At 42.9% G+C, this 26,446-nt stretch overlaps 1 protein-coding gene across 4 annotated transcripts in view; it reads right to left on the reverse strand.

Annotated features, from left to right (window-relative positions):
• The window catches only part of AFF3 (ALF transcription elongation factor 3), a 330,573-nt gene that overhangs the window by 168,356 nt on the left and 135,771 nt on the right, over positions 1-26,446 (reverse strand). For all 4 annotated transcript variants that reach the window (XM_072336759.1, XM_072336749.1, XM_072336732.1 and 1 more), the window contains one exon: positions 17,399-17,443. In XM_072336759.1, the coding sequence (XP_072192860.1) occupies positions 17,399-17,443 (45 nt within the window). The remainder of the gene's footprint in view (positions 1-17,398; positions 17,444-26,446) is intronic.

Here is a 26,446-nt window from a genome sequence, read left to right on the forward strand (position 1 = left end):
TTCCTGCCCCTCCATAGGGGGCTAGATTTAGACAGTGGAAAATCCCAGACAAGAAGAGAAAAATATCAGATACTAATCCCGAGTCTTAAAAAAATCACAGAGCCTAAGTGACTCCGGTGAGCCCCCAGGGACCCAGAGACAAAGGCAGCTTGTTTGGGAGAAGACAGCCTGGGGGCAGCTCTCTTAGGGGGGAAGACACCATGCAGGATGAAAGAGGCTGCTATCCAGAAGGACAGGAGAGGGAGGGCCAGATCAGCCTGGAAGACTGGGTGGAAATGTCACATATGGAGCAAGGGAGCTGAGGAGTAGCAGCAAAAATCGATGAGAAAATTTAGACAAGGCAAAGTGTGCATATCTTCTGTTGCTTTGTTTAGGGTCGCACACCATTTCTCTAGCTAAAAGGGGGAAAAAAACACAGAATTCACTGAATTATTATTTTGGAACAACTGCAGAGCATGCATGCCTGCTTGCAACAACGGTCACATATTATAAAAAATAACAGAATGATAGAATCATTAAGGTTGGAAAATAGCTCTAAGAGCAATAAGTCCAACCATCAGCCTATCACAGCTTTCACACTAACCATGTCAGAAATGTGAGGTATACAACAAATGTTGGTGGACTCCTCTGCTAAGGGACGCTTGCCTGTGCGTTGGCTCTAGGGGTCCCAAACACAGCAGGCTGAAGATCTGAAGATTGTCCATCCACTTAGGAAAGGTCTAAAGAGCCTGGAAATGGAGCTTGTGTCTCTTTTCCCAGAAAAAAAAATTCTTTGTCTCTCTTTTTTTTTTTTGCACTGTGAGACTGCTGCAGCTTTCAGCTTCGGCATCAGATGAACAAGAGAGGGAACTAGCTGCCACGGCAGCAACTATATTTAGCAGTCTATTCTGCTACTGATGCATATATACCTGGCTCCTGTTGGCTGTAATGAGAATTATTCTGCCAAACCACGAGGAGAATAGGCCTTTTAGGATTCAGTTTGTACTAACAAAATGTCTAAGGAAAATTACCCTCTTTTGGTCCATGCTAAATTATTCCAGCTTTTCATTAATACTCATTAAGTTTCTAAGAGATGGCACTTTTAGAAAAAAAAATAAATAGTTTTCACTGACAGAAAAACACCACTCAGATAAATGAAGAAAATGTTTACTCAGTTTAATAGGAGTAATTTTCTTTTTGGTGCTCAATTCGGAATCAGGATTTGAAGTCAACAAAGGTTGGATAAGGGTCTACAATTTTTTTAATAGGGCTCTTCTCATTTACACTGGAATATGTTGAAAACTCAGGGTTATAATGAACCATTACATATGCGTACGTGCAATGCTAGGAAAATTAATAATGTCTTGAATTTGTTTGATGTTTGTTCAGCATTCATGAGTAAATAACACATAACTTGATAAGATTCATCAGAAAAAGCATGTGTAAAATCCACATAGCTGGAAATAAACTTTTTTACTGCATGAAGCCCACTTTCTCTCCCGCCAAGTTATTGTCATTGCTGTGAACAACTTCTTTTTCCCAAGGGCAGAGTGACAGGCTTGGAAGTTCTATATAAAATTGCATGTTTTTCAACTGAAGTTTGTATTTAAGTCTTTTTATGTCCAGGTTATTTTAAGAACAGTCAATGTTATTGTAAAATATATATATTTTTTTCAATTAAATCAATTCTGTAGGCAAAAATGAACCTTTTAGGAAATCTCAAAGATGGGATGGTTCATCACCATTTTCATTATAACTCATACAACGGTACCATCTGGAGGACAGAGTTCACAATGCCATTATTTAAGGCTATATCAATGATCTTTTGGTGACAATAATTGGATCTTTTCCAAGTACCTCAGTTTTGAAACACACCTGACAGCATTTTACTTCATAATCCACCAAGTTCAATGTAACTCTATAAGTGACAAACCTCAACCAAACACAATAAATGGCATTTAGCACTAATCGTAAAGGACATATACTATGGCATTTGGTCAAAATGGGATTAGTAATCAATCCCTCTTAAGACATTCTATTAACTTGGAGTACTTTGAATCACGCAGGCCAGTGATTGTGTACATTCCTTCCTTCAAAAACAGTTTTCACTTTTCACATTTTCAAACACAAAGCAACAACTAAATGCAGTAAGATACACTGGCAAAAAGATGTCAAAACATGGAATTAAAAGATTTCCAGTCACAACTTCTGCAGTCTGGCTAGCCTGTATTCTCCAAGGCCTTTGAAATTTTGTACAAGACTGAAGGAAGCCCACCACATTGCACAGAAAATCTAGACCATGGCTACACTAATGCACCGAGGGACCACATACCCGAACACCAGCCCACAATTGTTTGTATCATTAAATTATTCACATCAGAATGGTTTAGACCTTGGCCAAGTCTTACAGACAAAATCCATGCGTGCCCAGGGGCCATTCCCCACAGGCAGCACTCTGCTTTGTGGCTGTTAGAGTTCAGCACTTTGGACATGAGCCATGCTATGTTGATTGGCCTCAGGGCAAGAGAACAGTTATTAGTCCATTTTATTTATTAGTACAGACATCGCTATGGAATATTCTTGAAAATGATTTAATTTCCTTTTAGCAGGCTCCTCTTTTCTCCCACAGTTTCCTTAATTGGTCTTTCTGCCAAGTGAAGCTAACTTTTAACTCATGTGTTGCTTCTAAATATGATTAAACAAGATTAATAAGAGAATATTTGTCTCAGCTCCCAAATGAGGAAAGCTGCCTCTCTCAGACATAAACAGAAAGCTCACACTTCCTGGGTCAAACCAAAATGGGACGTGTAGTGGGAGAGTTCCCACTGATCAGTTGTTCTATGATGTAAGAGCTGTCTGTAGCGCTGTCACCCTGTGGCTCAATGACTGCCAGGCAAATTGGGGCTGAGTGGAAAGTGTACCATATAGCAGCATCTCGTTGCATAGCTCTGGTGATTTAGCTTTCTTAATACCCAGTTTAACTGAGGAGGAAAAAAAAACAACAACCCAAAATCCAGCAACAAAATGACTCCTTTTCAAGTGATTTATAAATTTTATAGAGGAAAATATGCATTGCAGAAGAAAGCCTCTGCCACCACAAGGTTTACTGGAAGATGCCTTAATCTCAAGTCACATCTCTTTTGTGATCTTACTTCATCTGAGTGAATCTTACCAAAGGGATACAAGGAAGGCTGCTTTCTAAAGCTGACAGCTGAAGGCACCAACCCCCCGGCTCAAAGCAGTGCAAGTATGTATGATTATCCAAACTTTATTCTTCTTTCATTAGGACAGATAGTTGTATGGGAGATTGGTAATCACAGCCTGAACCTCTGATTAATCAGCTGAGGCAAGTATGGGGTCAGCTGTGGGAGCACAGGTGAGAGTGATGTAGCTGTGCTCCCGGGAGGGGTGGAGCTTGACTCCATCCCCTCTGAGACCTCATTTAAGGGCTGACTCCCACTGGAGCAGTATCTCTTGGAGATCGCTCACCAGGGAGGACTGCCTCAGCTGCTTCAGTCAAGGCACCACCATTGGTGAGTTTTTCCTTTACTTATTCACTTATATACCTTCTGTACATTTTGTTTCCATCTGTACATTTAAAACCAATACATTTGGCGAGCCAGGCAGGAGCCTGCAAATATCGGAAAAAAAAAATGTCTTTCCTATGGAATGTGTTTAGCTGGTTCAAGGGGGAGAAGATCACCCCCCTTAGGGAAAATCCTCCCTGGACAAATACCAGGGTTTGAGGCGTCCCCATATTTTCAATTAGCGACGATTATCGAACAATGGGGGCCCTTACGGGTAACGGGCAATATGTCCCCTTACTATCTAACTGAATACTTTCAGGGGTTGCAAAAAGATATTTTGACAACCAAGGAAAGGCAAATGGCTGCATCCATGGCTGCTTGGCCTTTATTGAATGCTTTAAATCAGGCAGAGATTAAATCAAATAAGATTGAACATGAAAATCAATTATTAAAAGCCCGCATTGAAAAATTAGAGGGCGAAATTAATCTGTTAACGGGGAAAAATTCATCATTTTTTTCAAACACCCCCCAAATTAGATATATTACAATGGATGATAGTAGGGATCCTGAAACATCGGATCAAACTAAGGTCACTAAATCTGACCTAGAAGAGCCACTTAAGACGGACTTATTAGAAGTCCGTCCTATGGTAACTCAAAAAACAAAAAAAGTCCAGGAGCGACCAGCAGGGGTGCCTCCTGATCAATGGACCCCTGCTGACTCCTATTTACACGTAACAGCACGTCCATACACACCCACCGAACTTATGGATCTAGTACAGCGCTTCAGGCAAAGACCGAGGGAAAGTGTCCCAGCCTGGCTACTACGATTATGGGACTCGGGAGCAGAAAGTGTAATAGTTAGCGGCCCCGAGGTATCTAAACTAGCAACAATAACAGTCCATCCTGCCCTGAGGCAGAGATTGTACTCAGGGTCCCAGTTCCCTGAAGAGAATCATTCAATCGTAGATTGGATAATGGCTGCCTGCCGTATGGTATGGTCAAATAAAACAGACATGCCAATACATACAGGAATGTGGTCTTCTATGGAAGACCTACAAAATTATATCCGGGAACTAGGCATGCGAGAGGCTGTCTATGAAGATGCATCTGTTAGTCCGGACATGGTGAAGTTTTCCGCAGGAATGAGGGACCTAATCTTACAGCAGGCTCCCTCACATATGTATGGAACATTGGTTTCTATATTGAATCCTTTAGTGGCCGCAGAGGCAGCAGTCCAGCATGCTGCCCAATTGGTAGCGGACCTGGGAGAAACTGAGCGCCTGAGAACCAAGCGCAATATTAGAGTAATTGAAGATTCTGAAGTTTTTCCAATAGCCCGAGCCAGGAGATCGGCTCCACGAACCCCTCGGGCGGGACCCATTAGGGTGTCCCGAAAACAAATGTTTAATGATCTACTCCGAGCAGGTGTTCAATTTGCCAAAATTGATGGGCAGCCCAATCACGTTCTGCTTCAGTTGTGGAAACAGCTGAAGGATGAACAAAAATTTCAAAACCGCCCCAAAAGACCGGGGATAAGGCTTATAGAACGACGACCAACAACAGTTTGGAATCTAGAAGACTTTGTCGTGCCAAATAGGAAAAAGAGGCCACCTCAGGTGCCTCGGGTCACAATACCAGAGGCATCAGAGGTAAAAGACTTGAATCTGGCCCAGTTTATGGCGTGATGAGGGACGTCAGTCACCCTAGGGCCTCTAGACGGGACCGGAGGCCCTATGTGGAATTGACAATATATTGGTCCCGAGAGAATGTGCAGAAGGTTATGGCCCTCGTTGATACTGGGGCGGAAACATCTATAATATATGGGGACCCAACAAAATTCAGAGGGAACAAAGTAATGATTGGAGGCTTTGGGGGACAGACCGTTCCAGTCACCCAAACTTGGGTAAAATTGGGGGTCGGGCGCCTCCCACCACGGGAGTACAAGGTATCTATTGCTCCAATTCCGGAGTACATATTGGGAATTGATATCTTGTGGGGTCTGGCTCTCCACACAACAGTGGGAGAGTTCCGGTTGCGGCAGAGATGCATTAGTATCCGGGCAATTCAGACAATATTGAGAGGCCATGCAAAACATGAGCCTATTTGTCTGCCCAAGCCACGTCGGATTACTAATGTAAAACAATACAGACTCCCAGGTGGGCAGGATGAAATAACAAAAACAGTGCAGGAATTAGAAAAAGTGGGTATTATAAGGCCTGCACATAGCCCGTACAACTCCCCAATATGGCCAGTGCGAAAATCGGATGGAACATGGAGGATGACAGTGGATTACAGGGAATTAAATAAGGTCACGCCGCCCGTTCATGCAGCCGTACCCAATATTGCCTCCCTAATGGACACACTAAGTAGAGAAATTAAAACGTATCACTGTGTCCTAGACTTAGCGAATGCATTCTTCAGTATTCCAATTAGTGAAGAATCACAAGACCAGTTTGCATTCACATGGGAAGGCAGGCAGTGGACTTTTCAGGTTCTGCCGCAAGGGTACGTGCATTCACCTACTTTTTGTCATAATTTGGTGGCGCGTGATCTGGCTAAGTGGCAGAAGCCACATAATGTAAATTTATATCATTATATTGATGACCTCCTGTTAACATCCGATTCATTAGAGGCGGTGAGACAAGCAGCAGATTTATTGATAGCTTATCTGCAAAAGAGAGGGTGGGCTATAAACCCACAGAAGGTGCAAGGTCCGGGGCTATCTGTAAAATTCCTGGGAGTAATTTGGTCCGGAAAAACCAAAGTACTACCCAGTGCAGTAGTGGATAAAGTCCAAGCGTTCCCAGTCCCTACAACATCGAAACAGCTACAAGAGTTCTTAGGTATATTGGGGTATTGGTGCTCCTTTATACCTCACTTAGCTCAGTTGTTGAGGCCATTGTATAAGCTTACCAAGAAGGGTCAATCGTGGAACTGGGGGAAGGTAGAACAAGATGCTTTCCAACAGGCAAAGCTGGCAGTTAAACAAGCCCAGGCATTGGGTATATTTGATCCGACCCTCCCAGCTGAACTAGACGTTCATGTTACCCAGGATGGTTTTGGCTGGGGCCTGTGGCAACGCCAGAGTTCTGTTCGAACCCCCATTGGATTCTGGTCTCAGGTTTGGCACGGAGCAGAAGAAAGATACAGCATGATTGAAAAACAGTTATTGGCTGCCTATTCAGCGTTACAAGCGGTAGAGCCAATAACGCAAACAGCAGAGGTTATAGTTAAAACTACATTACCGATCCAGGGGTGGGTAAGAGATCTAACTCACCTTCCTAAGACAGGGGTGGCCCAAGCACAGACGGTAGCACGATGGGTCGCCTATCTAAGTCAAAGAAGCAGCCTGTCTTCGTCTCCACTCAAGGAGGAATTACAGAAGATCCTAGGCCCAGTGACATATCGCAGTGATACGCCGAAAGAACCAATGGTCGCTCCACCAGAGAAGAGCCCTGTTCAGGAAGGAAGATATCCTATTCCTGAAGATGCCTGGTATACGGATGGGTCCAGCAGAGGCAACCCGAGCAAGTGGCGAGCTATAGCATACCATCCCTCTACTGAGACAATCTGGTTTGATGAGGGGGATGGTCAGAGCAGCCAATGGGCAGAATTACGAGCCGTGTGGATGGTTATAACTAAAGAACCTGGTGATGGCATCCTGAACATCTGTACGGATAGTTGGGCCGTGTACCGGGGGCTTACTCTGTGGATTACGCAGTGGGCTACCCAGGAATGGACTATCCACGCCCGACCGATCTGGGGGAAAGACATGTGGGTAGACATTTGGAATACAGTCAAACACAGGACGGTATGTGTCTACCATGTCTCTGGTCATCAACCCCTGCAGTCACCAGGAAACGATGAAGCGGACACACTGGCCCGAGTTCGATGGATTGGGAATTCACAATCCGAAAATATTGCCCGATGGTTACATCAGAAGCTACGGCATGCTGGACAAAAGATAATGTGGGCAGCTGCTAAAGCATGGGGGCTGCCTGTACAGCTATCTGATATCGTCCAAGCATGTCAGGACTGTGACGCTTGCTCGAAGATGAGACCAAGACCGTTGCCTGAAACAACATCCCACATTGCTAGAGGATATAGTCCTCTTCAGAGATGGCAGGTTGATTACATTGGGCCCCTCCCTCGGTCTGAGGGGGCGAGATATGCCCTGACCTGCGTTGATACTGTAAGTGGACTGCTGCAAGCCTATCCCGTACCAAAGGCAAATCAAGCATATACAATTAAGGCACTCACTAAACTGATGTCTGCATATGGGACACCTCAAGTCATCGAGAGCGACCAAGGGACTCACTTTACTGGAGCGATGATACAGCGCTGGGCAGAAGAGAACAACATTGAATGGCGATTCCATCTGCCATATAATCCAACAGGGGCAGGCCTTATTGAACGCTACAATGGTATTCTTAAGGCTGCCCTGAAGACAGACTCCCAGTCCCTGCAGGGGTGGACAAAAAGATTATACGAAACCCTGCGGGACTTGAACGAAAGACCTCGGGATGGCAGACCCAGTGCTCTGAAAATGTTACACACTATATGGGCCTCCCCTCTTAGGATTCAAATTACAGGTGCTGATAATGAGGTAAAACCGCAGGTTGGTAATGACAATAATCTTCTGCTCCCTGCCCCTGAGAATCTAAAACCAGGAATCCATAAGATAAATTGGCCCTGGAAGGTGCAAGTAGGACCCAAGTGGTGTGGCCTACTTGCACCTTGGGGGAGACTATTGGAGGTGGGAGGTTCAGTTACCCCCTCGGTGATAGGTACATGGCCTACTGACATCGTGGTCAATACTCCGGTCTTTATTGCTAAAGGGACACCCATCATGTCCCTATGGCAGATCAGGACTCCTCCTCTGGTGCCAGATATAGTTATACAGCCACAGATATCTGGCCAGAGGGTATGGTATCGGAGGCCGGGACATAATCCAGTGCGAGCAGAAGTATTGACCCAAGACAAGAATACGGCCTGTATCTTGCCCTGGAGGGCAGACCTTCCTCTCCTGGTACCCTTGAAACATCTGTATTACTCTCCCTAAGATTCTAAGCCTCTAGGACCATCAGAGAACAATTTGTGTGGACTGATGAAACGCAAATGGACCTGCACCTCGAGATGGCTTGTCTCCAGTAACATCTATCAAGCACTGGCCCACGGAAGATCGTGAATACCCATCCAATCATCATTTGAATAACATCAGCATTCGGTGCGACGGGAAATTGTATCAGCGTCGCGTTGGGTCTCTGTGATAAGGGAAAACTCACCTAATCATTGGTTCACGCTGTGAAGGGGTGGAGTGTATGGGAGATTGGTAATCACAGCCTGAACCTCTGATTAATCAGCTGAGGCAAGTATGGGGTCAGCTGTGGGAGCACAGGTGAGAGTGATGTAGCTGTGCTCCCGGGAGGGGTGGAGCTTGACTCCATCCCCTCTGAGACCTCATTTAAGGGCTGACTCCCACTGGAGCAGTATCTCTTGGAGATCGCTCACCAGGGAGGACTGCCTCAGCTGCTTCAGTCAAGGCACCACCATTGGTGAGTTTTTCCTTTACTTATTCACTTATATACCTTCTGTACATTTTGTTTCCATCTGTACATTTAAAACCAATACAATAGTGCACATCCTTTCTGGTATTAATATGCATAACTCTGTTGGCCTCCAAGGATCTGTGGCATGGATTGACAAAACGAGGATCTGTCTGGCCCTTTGCCATTAATAACAAGGAATCGTTTATCCATATTGGAACAAGATGGTGATGCTGCCTCTTTTCCAGCTTTGTGAAGCACTCTACACAGAGGGAAAAATCAGTAAGTATTTCACTATATTATTTTGGTATAGCAGAGAGGCTGGATAATTCATGCTGGATTCTCTTTTGCCTTGTCAAATAACAGGGTGTATACACTCACTACAAAATAGCAGTTTGGAAAATTAATTCCACCACATTATCATGGTAGCGTTTTACCAACTCTTTTATAACAGCCTGCCTCTTCCAAACACAAATCACACACTGGCTACTTATGCTCTAAAACAAATGTGAGTCTCTTTGCTTCTGTTCAGTTCAAAACAGGATGTATTTTGCTGTACTTGAACGTGCCAGTACTTCAGTACATGAATGGCTCATGTCACTGAAAGTGCCTTGTGCCCCATCAGGACTCAGGAGACAGAAGCAGAGGTTACCTCTGAGTGGCATTTATTGCAAGTCTTATTTTCACCATCAGGGTTTCTAGTTTGATCCCCTATTTCCACTAAACTATTTATAGTTTTTGCCTTTTTAAAGTGGTATTTTTCATTGAGAGCAGCAAAAATCCAAGTGTGGCAATTCAAGGGGTCTGCTGATGTACAACTAATTAACATCTGGCTGATGTTATCACTGTTAGCACTGTACTTCAGAGCCATTTTACACAGTACTCTGTACCTGAAAATACATGCCGGGGAAGAGATGTTAAAGCATCTGGATTTGATTAGTGGGCTACAAATGTTCACTGACAACTGAAACATATGATAGGTTGTGGCACTGAGAGACATAGTTAATGGGCATGATGGTGATGGATCAACAGTTGGACTTGAAGATCTTAGTGCTCTTTTCCAGCCTTAATGATTCTATGATTCTATAAACATGGGCAAAAAGGGGATGTTCTATGCATGGTGCCCAAATGAGGAGCACTTCCAACTCAGATAGGCTGATGGCAACAAACAGATCATCTTGAGAAATACTCTGATGACCTGAGAAAGCCAGCCTGGTGGCACATAAAAGGGGCAAAAGTTGTGAAAAGTGAATAGAATCTTCACAGCCTTTTGGATGGACACGGAGGTAATAAAGAGACTGGCAGCAGAGAACAGGCAAAGAAAGGCCAAAGCGCCACAAGCAGATGGTGTGCCCTGAAAACTGCCAAGGTGTGATGAGTCAGGTGATTACAGCGTACGAAGGTATGCCTATTCTGCAGTCACTGCAGTTTATGTGAACAAAGCAAAAATATCTCTATGTAGCCCTGGTATGGTTGTTAATTTTGCTAGAGCAAGACAAGGTTCTGCATGAACTGCAAATTCTCACTGAAAAGCTGGATAAGATCCAAGCAGAGAGCCTGATGAAGTTCCACTGTGCTGTCATCCACGTCGCCAGTGGTACCTACCTAGCTGTCTGGGGGAAAGCTGACATAGGGAATTCACACAGAATCACAGAACTGCAGGGGATGGAGGTGATCTCAAGTCCAACTCCCCTGCTAAAGCAAGTTTCCTACAATAGGTTGCATAGGTAGGCATCCAGGTGGGTCTTTATTATCTCCACAGAAGGAGACTCTACAACCTCTCTGGGCAATCTGTTCCAGTGCTCTGTCAGCCTTATAATAAAGAAGTTCTTCTGCATGTTAGTATGGAATTTCCTATGTTCAAGTTTAAGGCCATTGCTCTTTGTCCTATTGCTACACACCTCCAAGAAGAGCCTGGCCTCATCCATTTCTCCCTCACCCTCCTTTACATATTTATAAACATTTTTCAGATCCCCAGCTGCTGTCGAATCATAGAAACATTTGTGTTGGAAGGGGCCTTTAAAGGCCATGTGATACAGATCTCCTGCAAGGACCAGGGACATCTACAGATAGATCAAGTTGAACAGCACCCAGCCCAGCATGACCTTGAATATCTCCAGTGATGGGGCAGCCACCACCACTCTGGGCAAAAGGTAATGTACAACAGAGGTGGATGTCATGGTGCCCTAAGAAGAGCAAAGTTAAGAAGTGAGTATTGGAGACTGAATTAGATGACTTCAACTATAGCTTAATGTTTCTGGGTTGTAGTGTTTTGGGTGAAATGATACAATATAAAAATGTACCCAATGCTTTTTCATTTTTTTCAGAAAGAAAAAAAATACAAAAAGAATGACAGTGAAGAGATGCAATGAATGGTATATTTCAGTCAAAATAGTGCCTGAGATGCTCTGAAATTAAGGATACTGAAAGCAAAGCAGTGTTATGAAAGTCCTTCTGAAAGATTACAATGAAAATAAATAGTGTTTTACTCCTCTGATACATTTTTAATACAATTCTATTACTTCAGAGTACTTTTGTACTCTATGAAACTGAACAAGAAAGATAGTGTCAGCAAACTGGGCTCCTTCTGGGCTTTCTAACCTTCCCTCTTCCCCATCTGCAGTTGCTGCATTCCCCCTGCAAATTCCTCAGGCATTTCCCCTAGGCTCAGTCACAAAAGCCAATCTGAATTTCCCCATTAAGGAGCTGAGCTGAGGGCAACTTCTTCATCCTCCTCCCGGACTGCCACAAACCACTCCACTCACCGAGGTGGCTCTTGATCTGCAAGCCTATACTCGCACAGAGCAGCAAAGTGGGTCTCATTCCACCTGTAGGCTTTTCCCTCTGCTTTGGGAAGCAAGATGAGTGGTTAGAAATATACGGCTGATTACCATATTTGTGTTCTGTAATTCTTCACATGTCTGACTCCACCAGGAGCTTAACTGAAGCCAGTGGGATCTTACAGTCATTAACATTTACAAGGCAGCAGTTCACAGTTGTTGAACTAACAACCTACCCCTAAGAAACTGATTTTTCTCCCCTCTAAGTATTGACACGTGCTCTGCTGGCTGTGATGCTTATTCACAGTGACAGTGTGTTTGGTAGAATTCCGTGTTTTCACAGGATTTGTCTTGCGCAGACAGTTTCTAATTTACCTCTGCTCTTGTTTTAATTCAATCAGCTGATGGAGTGCAGCTGATCTCTCAGCACATATGGCTGTTCAGGTTGGAAAAAAAACCCTGAATATTTGATGGGTTGATCCTTAATGCTTTCTGCTACAGAATTAGCAAGGTTGCTAATGAGCCAAGGGATCCCAAGTGGGGAAGGGAAAAAATACAGAATTAGATGCTGTTTTCATTCAGGTTTTTATTTTTATTTTATTTTATTTATTTTTTTTACATTTCTCAAATGAGGACTAATGTGTTTTATGCTCTCTGTCTAGTTTTACAATGCAGAGAAATTCAAGTGCATCTATCGCACTTAAAAGGACCTGTTTTAATATGTGGATGCTCTGTGGCCACAGGGAGTCACAGCCTATTTGCAACCTGAGGCACTCACCCTGTGCAGGAAGCTTGGGCACCAAGCAGTTATCCCTCAATGGTGTGTTTGCAGCTGCAGCCTCAGTCCTTTTACTGCCTCCCTCACTTACTTTTCTTTCTTTCCTGAGAAAACCTTACCTGTCCTCCACCCCATGCCCCACCCTGCCTCCCCTCTTCTCCAAAGGAGGTCACTTCTGTGCTCACTGTCTGAGTCTGGTTTCCCTCCAGCCATTTGCTCAGTGCTTCTGCTGCTCTCTTCCATCAGCTTCCCTCCATTGCTGCATCCTGCAGCCAAATGGTGTTTGCAGACCATGTGCTTGACACTATGTCTGTTTCTCTCCAACTCAGTGACATCTCTCACGTCAACCCCCCAAAAAACAACAACAACAACAAAAAAAAAACCCACAAAGGGAATGCACCAGGATCATCTTTAATAATTAAGAGTTCAGATTGCCTGCTGGTTTCTTTTCAACAAAGCCACTGCAGCCCTAGGAAATCACAGCTAAGGCTGTAAGAGCAGCCAGATCAATCTCAAACCACTTATCTTACAAATCCTGAATTGCCTACATCCAGCACTCAACCTTTCTCCTTAAATCCATTGCAAATACTCTCAGAGTGTATCAGATATTGGTTGAAACAGTTAACTTAGTGAAGTGGCAGAACTTTTGTTCCCATTTTTTGCATGTACTACAGCAAAGCAAATATTTACTCCAAACCCCACCTGTAATAACAGAATTTACAGCCACACGCCTACAAGCAAATAGAGATCAGCTAAAATTGTGAAGCTCAGTTAGCAAGACTGTTTCAGGAGAGGCGGGGAATAGATTGGCTTTGGAGATATGTCAGGAATTCAGGCAGCAACTGCTCATGGCACTGTGGAATTAAGGATATTTGAATAGTATAACTCCTATTTTCTGCTTCAAACTTTTCTAGCATGCCCTCCATCTACAATGTGAAAGCTTACAAGGAATTACCTTTCATAGCTACAGTGAAATAATGCATCTTTTCTCTCTCAGTTTGACATTACATCTGCAACTTGGTCTTACAGCATAGAATCATAGAATGATTAAGGTTGGAAAAGACCTCTCAGATCATCCAGTCCAACCAGCAGCCCACCCCCACCATGCCCAATGACCATGTCCCTCAGTGTCACATCCGCACAGTTCTTGAACACCTCCAAGGATGGTGACTGCACCACCTCCCTGGGCAGCCTGTGCCACTGCAGCACCACTCCTTCTGAGTGTCCTAATATCCAACCTGAATCTCCCCTGAGGCAACTTCAGGCCATTCCCTTTCATCCTATCACTGTTAAGTGGAAGAAGAAGCCAGCCCCACCTTTCCACATCCTCCTTCCGGGTCACTGAAGAGAGTGGTAAGGTCTCCCCCAAGAATCCTCTTTTCCAGACAGAACGATTTCAGTTATTTATATCAAAGGCTCTCCTTATAATTTTCTCTGTCCTTGACACGTGTGCCTGCAGCTGGACAGAGAAGTCACTACACTTTGAAGAAGTTGCTATGAATTAGTGCACAGCATTAGATTAGGTACAGGATTCCTGCAGTGATTATAAACTCAGCAGGAGTCCTTACAGCAGCTCCAATCTCAACAGGGTTACTGTCTTGTTAATCAACCTCCTTCAGGACTCGAAACAGTTCTGTGCTTCAGTTCTTGGGGGCTTTGCTTGGAAGCTGCAGTTCTGTGCAGAATGATCTGTCAATTTACAAAGTCTACAGAGCTTTGATACACTCAGTAAAGCACATAAAAAAAGGCTTGGCTTAAGCTGTGGCACCCTGTGTTGCACACAGACCACACAAAACCTATGCAACCTTCTTGACACGGTCGGTGCAAAAAAAAAAAAAAGTGGAGATTTTCAAGTAGTGCCTAAACTGATCTGTAAGCCCAGGCCCATATATTAACTCCAGTCAGGTTCTGAAACCTGCAGGTGATAGGATGCATGCCCTCACCTCCTGCCACACAGCTGGGGGAAGGGAACACAGGGAAGAAGTCAGAGTAGGTGTTGGGCACACTTTCTATCACCCTGCATCTTGACAAGGAAATGAGAACATGTGGCTCACCATGAAGTGCCTATGCCATGCAAGAGCCACAGCCTGGCCTGGGCTGGGTACACACTGTCTAGGAACGTAGGCTGCTCTCTGCTTCATCTTGTGGAAGAGACAATTATAATGGGGTGCAGGGTTCCTTAAAAAGTTAAATTTGTGAACAACTTCTTCCTTTTGCTGATGTCCTGTCCTGTTGCAAACACACTTAGGTGTGATGCTGAAGAGCTGTCTTTTCTGAGGGGAACACAAAGATTGCAGCTCCCTTGGTTTTCATTGTTCTACCCTGGACACCTGTATGGGAACTGCCCAGCAGAAGTAAATTCTGGCTTTATTATGGAAATAGCACCTCCAACAAAAAACATGAAAATGGTGTTCCTTGTTTCTGAAGAGCAATAAATCTGTGTTAGAAATGAATTTACCTGTTTAGCACAAAAAGAGGCCATGGAGGATGACATCTGGAAAAGTGTGGATGGCAAGGTTACAAAGTGAGTAGCTATTACTTTTGCTGTTTACACTAACGCCAGTAAGAACAATCACTGTGATACTGATTTGTACTGCAAGAGTACCTATGAACAGCTTTTGTACTATACTAGTCTTTGACTCAGAAAGTTAATCTTTCAAGACAATGAGAACAGGTAGATGTATCTGACCTAACTGGGTCATATAAGGGACCTGTGAACAGTGCTGTCAGACACGTGGTCTGATTTTTGGCTGGTCCTATATGGAGCCAGGAGCTGGACTCAGTGATTCTTATGGGCCCCTTCCAACTCTGGATACTGTATGATTCTATGTGGGACAGCAACGTTTAAGCACGAGAAACAGGTATACACCTGTCATGGTTTTGTGGTGTTGCTGTCAATATTCCACATCGTAACATCATGTGCAGTATGGATCATTGGAAGGTTCATGCTCCAGTTCCGTGGAATGGCAGCGTCCCGAGTACTCAGCTCTCGGAGGAGAATTACATATCCCAGATGGTCTAGTTGTTAGGATTCGGTGCTCTCACCCCTACAGCCCAGGTTCAATTCCCGGTCAGGAAATGTCATAGTCAGGGAACCATCCTCTGCGAAGTCCTCTGGAATATGTAGTTCTCCTCCTAGATATTCTTGTTCTAAGGCTGCCTTCTCCAGGGGGAGACAGGACTGCAGCCAGCACCATGACCTGTGAGAAGTGAACAAGAGGTCTTGGGAAAGCTTCTCGTAGTTAATTGATTCATTCAAATTTTAAGCAAAGTGAAAGAATTTTTGAATAAATCCCAATGAACGAAAGGGTTCTATCCATCCGAGGATGTGATGCACACTTCATCATGAAGATTCACAAAAACATTTACTGAGGAAGGTGCCCAAGAGACAAAGAAGAGAGAGAGAAAGTGTATTCACCAGTTTGAAGATGTACCTTACAACTGACGGTCATGTGGTGCACTGTATGGGACTACATAAGACTAGAGTCCTCTACATATCCATGTTCCTACACATGGAAGGCACCACGTTTTCTTCATTTTAGACTACTTGAATTATTTGTATTTAAGGAGAAAAACTGACTTGCTTGGCTGTTCTTTTAAAAGAAAAAAAAAAGAGTAAATGAGCCTCACATCATAATCTCAGCACATCGTGAAAAAGCTCTCATGAATTACACTATCCACTACTAACTTGTAACAAAAGGACAGGGATTGAGTCTCAGACTTGTTGGATATGCAATTAAATCCTGCAATAGCCTACTTTGTAAACGTTAGCTAAGTAAAAGCTCTGCCAATGAAGTCATAAGCAATCCATCATAATCACCCTTCAATAAACTCTTTGTCCAGTTCAAGAATTAAAAGCTGTATTTAACATATTCATGGAGAATGGAGAAATGCCTTTAGAAACAACAGCCTTAATGCACTGCTAATCTCTAAACTAAATATTTATAGTCTTGTAGTTTATAAACAATCTGAAACAATCTGGAATATTTTGGTAGTGGATGTCCAAGAGGTGGATGCACACACAGTAATAGAGAGGCTTTACCATTCCATCCACCTGGCTTGGTGTTTTACCATTATGTTTGAATTGTAAATATAAGAAATTATTGTATTATCCACGTAGAAAGAGAATTGAAAAGAGAAGGAATTAAAATACATGAAAATGGTTCACTGTTTATTGGTTTGTCTGCTTCAGAAAATAATCAATATCGAAGTTGATTCAAGATGAGATCTGTCCGGATGTGTATTAATTTGGTCCATGAAAATAAACTAGAAATTACTGGGATAAAAGAAATAATAATGAAATATGGAAATAACTGCAGATTTTGCACATTGTCATTATATAATGGATATAATGGAGATAATGACATTACATAATGGATTCTAATTAAATCCAGGTGGAAAATGACCTTCCTAGACCTCCCTTCAAAATTAAGATTTTTGACAGTCGTGATTAATGGAAACATGCACTTCGCATGGTTTGTAAACCTGAAACATCGTCGTACATTTCAGTTTATAATTTATCCCATTATCTGCTTCTGCATGCATGAAGGTCAGCCGTACTGGCACAAAGTAGCAGCGAAAGCCAGAGGCTCTGGAAGGTTGCTTACACACATTTTCTGTTCTTTTATTTGGCATATAATTTTGCCTACTTGTTCCTTAGAAGGATGACAATCTTAAAGTGTGATATATTTAACAGCGGTAATTGCAACATTCTTGTTGTTCTCTTGCCTTTTTAGAGTAAACAAAATGGCACTAGAAGAAAAGGTTTTTTTTAAAGAATGCCTACCCGCAATATTTCTTCAATGCAGCTGTTATCTCCTGTTCCACTGTCCTGTAAACAAAATGAAAATTCAGTTTGTTTGTGTTTTAGAAAGAAATAACGATTAGCAGGTTGAGTACACGGTTGTCACATGAAATGCATTCAAAATTCTATTACAGTTTCGAAATGAGGCCAACTCTTTCCAGACTCTGGAAGTTGAACTGCTGAAAATTCTCAAATTATTCCCCGTCACCACCACAGGAAGATGTAATATTTGCAGTGTTTACATGTGATTGGCACATATTTGTATAAATTCATATGATTTTGTTTATGCCACATTTGGGTGTGCTCCATGCTGTTTCAGATATACTGCTTATAAATAAGCATAAGCAAAATGATCATTGTCTGTACACAGATCCAATATGTGCATTTATTTATTTATCAAATAAATAACATCTGCCTGTATCCTTTGTGCAGGAAAGTTTCTGCAGTGACACCGCCTGTGAGAAGTCTAAGAGTACATAGGGTAGCTGTGATGCTGAGGGGAGAGCTGCAGGGGCAGCCACCCTAAGCACCGACTGGACAACACAGTAGTTGTGAGAAGGTGATGACTTCTTAAAATGCTGACCCCTACACCCACCCTTTATGATGTGAGTTTGAGGATGCACAGGAATTCAGCTCTCCTGAATGGCACAGCTTACTCTAGAGTCATTACTGCCCTTCTCCAGCAGCTCTCTGGAAGACACAGGTGGCTACTGCATGTAGTAAATTTTGTAGGGATTTATTTCACCACGTAAAATTTTCCAGTGGATACCAAGTTGAATATTAGCCAGCAACGAGCCATTGCCACAAAGATGGCTAATAGTATCTCAAGAGGAGAGTTGTTGAGGGAGGTGATCCTTCCCCTCTAGTCAACACTGGTAAAGCCTCAGCTGAAGCACTGTGTCCAGTTCTGGGACTGCCAGTACATGAGAGGCATGGGCATACTGTAGAGAATACAACAAAGGGCCACCAAGATGATGAAGGAACATAAAAGGATATCAAAGGAACTTGATTTTTCAACATGCTGAGCTCTTATCACCTGGAAACCATACTTCTCTGAAGCATTTGCATTTGTTGCCCATGTGCCCAACAGACACAAACAACACCATCAGCAGGTTTGAGCAAGACATAGCCCTGGATACCCTGAATGCAGTTCCCCAGCCTGAGTTGTGTCACAGAGGAGGCCTGGATTCACAGCCTCTCATAGCCTAACAGCCATAACCACAGTCAGCAGTACCACAGCCATGCAGATGCAAGGGAACAATCTATGCTGCACAATTTTTTTGTGGCTGTTATTTCAAGTCAATTCATAAAATGTCACAAGGGTGCTGTCAGCACTCCTGCTAGATCTTTGCTGAATATGGCCCTTGATTGTTAGACAAATGAACTTTGCTAACTCTTCCTGGTGCAAGACATCCTTTCAGCTTTACAGACCCAGGGAACTATAAACTGATATCAAAGAGAAAGGAACTAAGAATTTCATGAAATCAGCCTGTGGAGAATTACTTGTATCTGACATACTAATGCTAAAGAGCACCTGCAGTCCCACACAGACATCACACCCCTGTCCCCATGAGACCCACAGTGATCCCCATGTTCCCTGCTGCTGTGATGCAAGAAAATAGTTTCTGGTGCCACTGAAACTAAGAAGACAGACAGACACATGTATACAGAAACAGCACAACTGTCTCTGGCTAATTAAGAACTTTAAAATTTGTATTAGCAATTTTTACTTGCCTCTTCTCTGTGGTACCCCCTCTGTTTTATCATTTTTCTTCCCAGAAGCCTGGTCTATGATCTTCTGGAAATCACTGGTGTGTGGTATTTCTCAGTGGTCTGTACTGGGATCAGTTCTGCTTCATATCTTTATTAATTACACAAACAGTGGGATCAATTACTCCTCAATGAGTTTTTGGATTACACCAAACCAAGTGGCACAGTTGATATGACAGAAGGAAGGGTCTGTACTGATAGAATACAGATAGTGGGGAGATTATGATTAGATATATGGAAGAAATTATTTACTCAGAGAGTGGTGAGGTGCTGGCACAGCTGCCCAGAGAAGCTATGGTGCCCCATCCCTGGAAGCACTCAAGGCCAGGGGAAGGGGCTGGGTGGGCTGTGAGGTCCCTTCCAATCTGAAGCATTCTATATCATCTATTCTATGACCCCGCTAACAATAGTGAGGTGTGTAAAGCCACCATCCTGTATGCCTTGTTTACAAAGCAAAGAATCTGCTGCTTGACTTCAAGTTCACTGCTCTCCACTGTCATCTTAGACAAGGAGTTGACTTACCACTATATGATGGTAAGTCATATCTATATGATGCACTGATGGCAAAATAGTGCTTGTTACTCTTTTACCAAGGGCAATATAACTGTGAGTAAATTCGGCAGTAGGCTATTTCAGAGAAGGTTCAAAAACAAGCTTCTATTTCAAAACGAAATATCCCTCCTAGAACTGTAATGAAATAAGTCTGCAAATACTCATCAGCAAAAAAATTATCCTTTCCATTACTACAGAACTCAAGCCATAGCTATTCTCAGTACATATCTCTGGGCAGAAAGTGAAAATATTTCCACTCTTCCATTTCTCTCTCTGAGTATTATCACAATGCCTTCCAAAAGGCAAAAATAAAGAAGCACAAGACCAAAGACATGCTATGCAAAAAAATGAAAGTAATATTCGGAAAAGAATTCCATTTCTATACTATCCCCTTTGTTCTTCATCTTTTTAATGCCAAAGATAAATATTTAAATGCATTTTTTACTTTGAATTCTGCCTTTCTGGTACCTATCTTGTGTTACTGTTGATATCAAAGTTCCCAGAGTAAGGTTAGAGAGGTTAGGAGTTAATGTTCTGCACATAGCAAGCAAATTCAATTTCATGTGGCTTGGGGCCATATATTTTTCTTTATGATATCACAGAATGATAAATTCAAAAAATCACAGAATGGCTTAGGTTGGAAAGGACCTAAAAGATAATCCACCCCCCAGCCCCCACTGTGGACAGGGCTGCCCCCTACCAGCTCAGGCTGCCCAGGGCCCCATCCAACCTGGTCTTGAGCACCTCCAGGAATGGGGCACCACAGCTTCTCTGGGCAGCTGTGCCAGCACCTCACTGCCCTCTGAGGAAAGAATTTCCTCCTAACATCTAGTCTAGATCTTCCCACTTTTCATTTTAAGTTATTCTTGCTATTAGACCATGTAAAAACCTTCCTGCTTGTAAGCTCCTTCAAGAACTGGAAGTGAGGTTTCCCTGCAACTTTCTCTTCTCCAGACAAGCCCAACACCTTTAACCTTTCTTCACAGCAGAGGTGTTCCAGCCCTCTGATCATCTTCACATCCTTCTCATGCTATGGGCCCAGGCCTGGACACAGTAATCCAGATGGGGCTTCACAAGGGCAGAGCAGAGTGGGACAATCCCCTCTTTCTCCCTGCTGGCCACCTCTCTTCGGATGCAGCCGAGGACACGGTCAGCCTTCTGGGCTGCATACAATGCAGTGTTCATGCAGGAACTAACACAGGTCTGAAAGGGGTCTGTAGGCCTTGATTTGGAAAAGATTCCACACTCTCACTCTCTTTTTTTCTCTTCTCTACTACAAGCCTACTCACATCACAGAGGAACCCCAGCAACCTGAATTTAACTTCGTAACCAGATTTTAACAACTACAAAAATAAAATAAAATAAAATAAAATAAAATAAAATAAAATAAAATAAAATAAAATAAAATAAAATAAAATAAAGTCTAGTCAATGTTTCTTGAAACCTGAAATAAAGAAAGAGATTGCACCAAATAACCCCATGCTATTTGCAGGCGTAGGCTTCCCTGGTTCATACAACACTGTGTCAGTTCTGGTTTCATGATGTAGCACCCGCTTAAGAATATGTCAAAGTGGGCTACAGCCTCTACAGCTCTGCCGTACCCATTGCCTTCACATCACAACCAGTGCCAGGAGCTGGCACACTTAGGCGGCTGGCATGGCACCTGGTGGGGGGGCGGTGCGGGGCTGCTGCCGAGGAGCAGCGGCTGCTGCAGAAACAGCCGGGAGCATCGCGCTGCTGATAACGCATGGAGCTAATTACAATGCAAAGCACAGAGGACTGTAAGAAAGCAAGCTGACGAAATGCTACAGCGAATCCTTGGGAACTGGGATGTCATTTCAGAAATGGCTACATCTGTGCAAGTTCTTTTTTTTTTTTTTTTTTTTTTTTTTTTTTTTTTTTTTTTTTAGAGCATTACTTTATTTCTTCTGTTAGCAACAGCTTTCACGTGGAGATACACAGAAAAAAAACTCCTCGGAAAGGAATTGCCCATCTCTGATTCCCTTGTTTCAAAGCTTTACACAAAGAAAAGGAAAACAAAAAAAAATCGTTTACCATAAACTGTTTTCTTTTCAGCCTAAGCGATTTCTACCATGTGAGCCTTTGGTGTTACTATCTGTGCTAATCACTCTTACAAAGCCTCTAGGAGTTACCAGTTCAGCAGCCCTTTTGGCCTCTGTGGGAACTAGGTTTGCTGTGTTAGCACTGGGATGCCACCATCAGCCACCACATGCCCAACCTGAGAACTGCCCAGCCACCACCCAGCAGGAGCACAGGTAAGAGAAAGATAAGCACGGGAGGATTCAGCAGGTGTCAATAGAAGGAAACAGCTTTGTGCTTAAAAAAGAAAGGCATTCATTTCCATTACAAAATGAGAGTCTGCAGTCCTAAGTTCCACTAACAGTCATTTCTCTGGCAGTGCTGCATCCTTTAAATGAGGCACACACATCATGTAGATGTGTTTTTCCCAATCCTTATTTTGGTTAGAGTGTTTTGTGGGGCAAGATAAGACTGACAGGTATGCTCCTGTTCTTTATTCTTGCCCATATGTCTGGCCTTTGCCTGTTGGATAGTGGAGAACTGTTGTTCTTCTGAATTCAAAGTGGCCTTTCTCTGACTAACAAGATGGGCATTTCCTTCTTGGTAGGCAATTTACGACCTACCAGTGGTACTTCCTCTAAATGGGTTGGATGTCAGGAAGCCAGGTATGCAGCAGAGCCCACATCCCCAACCCACCAGCACTGAGAATACTGCCTACTCCCCCCACTGCTCAATGGCCTGGAGTCCTTGTCATTCCCTAGGGGAACAAGGGCAGAACTGAGACGGGCGCAGTTATGTTGAGGAAAGAGAAAGGAAGAGACTGCTGGGGAAGATGGATTTTCTGTTCTTCCTGATTTTTGAAAGCTTTGTTTTGCAACTGTACTGTTCCCCACTCACAATTCAGAATGCCAGTGGCCAATGATCTGTTGATAGAGCAGTTTTCTCCTGTGCTCACACTGCTGTGATAGGAGCTGTTTCACTTTTACTACAAGGAACTGCTGCCGCTGTTGCCTTAGACACTGAGATGTGCAAAAGGGAACTGGGGATGAACGACTGAATTCTCCTCAAGCTCTGTGTCAGAAAATGCTGCACTAATTAAAGTTATTAAAGCTATCTAATTTACATTGACTGTTAATAAACTGTTGCCCTTAATATGCTCATTTTCTTTTTGAAACTGTCTTCATATTTATTATGGGGATTATTTTTCCTACCATGGGATCTTGCAACACGGTCTGCTTCAAAAGGGAAGAGAAGAAAGGTTAACAGAGGTTTTATTTCAAGAAAAAAAGAAGAAGAAAAAGCAAGTGATGAAAGTCGCCTCGCTTTGGTTTAATGGAAGCATCTGGGTATAGTAACTGTGGGTTTTATAAGTGCAGTGTCATCATGCCCCAGTCCTGTGCCAGGAACTGGTAGATACTGTACCTAATCAAAGAAGATGAATCAAAAATATCCTTAGACAGAAATGCCAAGTGACTGGTTAGACTTGCCATGCACACTAGAAAGGAGAAGCTAATCGGGCAAGAGTATGTTTTGTTCACAATGAGTGATGCTTGCTCTGAACTCAGCTCACCTACAACTGGGGCAGGGCAGCAGCTTTTGGAGAGCTCTGAGAAAGGAGAATGCAGAGGGTCTGATGGAGCCACAGTCCAATGTGCCATCAGCCCTGGATGTGCTGGAGCTATGTGCAGACATGTAGAGCCAAGGGACAAGAAAGATGCAGTCTGGCATCTAGATGAGGCTGGATCTGGAAGTAAAAGCACTCACTGCACTGCAATTTTATTTTTTAAGTAGGAGGTTGATGAGGTTAGAGCATAAGTCCGCCAGTGCTCATAGGGCCTGCCACAGAGCTCAGAGGTTCTCTTGCCTGCTTAGTGTCTGGTTTGAAGTATGGAAATCCCTAAGTCAGAAAGCAAGGTGTTGCTGAAGAGCTGCAGTCTGTCTTGCTGCTGGGGCCTCCTCCTTAATTGAGGCACCTACATCTCAGTTTGGAAGTGGTGGGTCTAGCCATGAGTGGAGGGGATAGGGCAGAGTTTTTTGCACTGATGAAATGGTCTGAGTCCAAGTCCACTTCATGAAAAAATCAAGAGAATGAAAGGACAAGAACCCTTCTGAAATTTCTTCACCCTCCCCACCCCTACAGGCCATCAAACAATCACTTACTGGAGCTGCACTGGTAACATTTCATCTACTGCGAGATGCTTGGGATCCTCAGATGGGGCCTACTGGCAGATGAGTGGAACAATTTTGCAGGCTTTTACGTTATATTCATAAAAATGAGAAAACCTGAGCACATCAGAATTACTCTGTGACCCAGCAACAGTATAAAGAGAGCTGTAATGGGGAAGAACTGCAATGTTCTATTAATAAAATATAAAGGTTTTACTGTTATTGGGAAAGATGGATTGCGTCAAATCAATACCATGTCAAAGTATATTAATGTTTTCTTGTGCTAATGAAACAATAGGGGCCGATGTGATTACACTGGCTTGTTATCCATATGATGGATATAATGGGATAGTAGTAATGAAGACTGCAGTTTTACTTCTTGTTTTACCGCTCAGTCCTGAGTAGTACAGGGTAAGTGACTTGAAACCAATTGGCATTTACCAAAATGCTACTGACAACTCCTGCATAGACTCCACAGCACCCTTTCCTACCTTAAAACAAACAAACAAAAAGATTCAGAGGGAAACTCTGGAAATTCCTTCAGTTTATTACATTTTCTACAGCACTGTATGCATGCTTTGACTTAATGAACTGACTGGTGGTTTGACACAGATGCTATTTGTTGCAGAGTTTCTATAGCAAACACCAGAGTGTTTGGGTTTCGAAACAGGTAAGGCACTTTGATGAATACAGGGACTTCTCCCCTTAGCCCACACTGTACGTCCATAGTCAGCCAAGAAGCCCGTGCTGAATGTGATAGAGATCAGCTTGGCTCTCCTTGCTGCTACATGGATGGCCAATTAGCGTCAACTGGAATGCTCTATTTTTAGTGATATGGCCGCTTGTCTTCTGGGACCTGGACTGAGACCAATTGATTGCATTTATTATATTGTTTGTGTTTGTTTGGGGAGAATGCATAACATCTGTAAAGCGGCAACAGTTGGAAAAACACTCATTGTGGAACTGTTAATCTTTTTGTGACATTTTAATATGAATATACCATAAGCTAGTATAATATTCAATAAATTAAATGGATTATTTTGCCAAGAGATTCTTTAAAAATGTTAATTAGCAATAAATCAATAAAAACTATTCAACATGAAAATCAATTACATCCCTGTTTACATTATTTAACTCCAAGCATTTCTGTTTGTGTGCTTGTAATTAGCAAGCTATAAAAGATGCCATAAATAGGTGCATAATGAGAAGAACTGTTTATAAATGATAATTGGTATTCATTCCCACTGAGCTAAAGGTGATGTGATTACAAACTACCACGCAGAAAGGGTTAATCCTCTTACAGATGTGTATTTAGAGTACAGAGATCTACAGAAATCCCTCTTGCAAAAAGCCCCTGATTGAAGAAAGCCCCACAGGAGGGTTTGAAGGAAACACCTCATGGGCACTTCTTAAAGCCTATTTACATCCAAGTAGAATTGGGCATGGGGAAAATCCTACCTTTTGGGTGGTGAGGCATGATAAGCAGAACCCAGCATGCATAATTCAATGTTTGTACAGTATCATAATGTAAACAATATATAAGTCAAAAGGACAGAGATGCTATTAAAAATCTGAGTGAACACCTTCTTAACAGGAAACAAGACTGGTGCTTTGCCCAGTACCTCAGACAAAGATTAAGGCCAGGAAAGGTCTGGCTTTTACTAAGGACTAAAATGGGATCACAGGATATTCAAGTGGCAGCCCAGAGCTCAAAACACTGAGAAGAAGCTTGTGTCTGCAGAAGGTAAAACAGAATTCTGCTCACTGAGCTGAAAAAGTTTGTTTCCTAGGACAAAATAACCTCCCATTAATGCCTACTGCTGAAAACTGCCTTCTCATTTTCAGAGACTGAGACTGTGATCGGGTCTTAGTAGTTAGAAACCTCCAAGGCCTGGAAACATCTAGCTTTCTATCAAAGCTTTCTGCTGGTTTAAGGAAGTCACCAACACTTGAGAAAGAGGTAATTTTGGCTTTGGCAGTGTCTTCTCCTCAGCAAAACAAAAAGCTCATGCTTTCATAACAAATATTTGGTGAGAGCAGCAGCCATCAAGAACCCTTGGCAGAGCAAGTCTGAATTACGCGCAGAGCACTGAGCATCTGGCCACGAAACCAGTTCAGTTAAACAACCTCTTTGTAAATCCAGAGATAAACTACTTTCTCTACCTTGTCAGGGCAAAGCTCATGTGCATTTCCTTTCTTTTCTGGACTGTGAGCTGAAGTTAATTAACGTTGGCCTGAAACACATTATGTTTCCTTGATCTTCACAGAATATAATCATTTCATGGAAAACAATGATCAGGATAAGGAATTTTATTTTATTTTTTTAGAAAAAGGAATGTCTCAGTAAGGAACAGAGAGTGATACACAATGGTTTGAGAATCATAGCTCAGTCTCCTGGCTAAAACATGTCCTGGTCATGGCAATTATGACCTGGGCATCTATTTGCCCAAGAGGGATGCAATTTGCTACTGGATACCCAAAGATTTATCAGTGAAGATGAGC

The sequence above is a fragment of the Excalfactoria chinensis genome, chromosome 1 (assembly GCF_039878825.1).
Source record: "Excalfactoria chinensis isolate bCotChi1 chromosome 1, bCotChi1.hap2, whole genome shotgun sequence".
NCBI lineage: Eukaryota > Metazoa > Chordata > Aves > Galliformes > Phasianidae > Excalfactoria > Excalfactoria chinensis.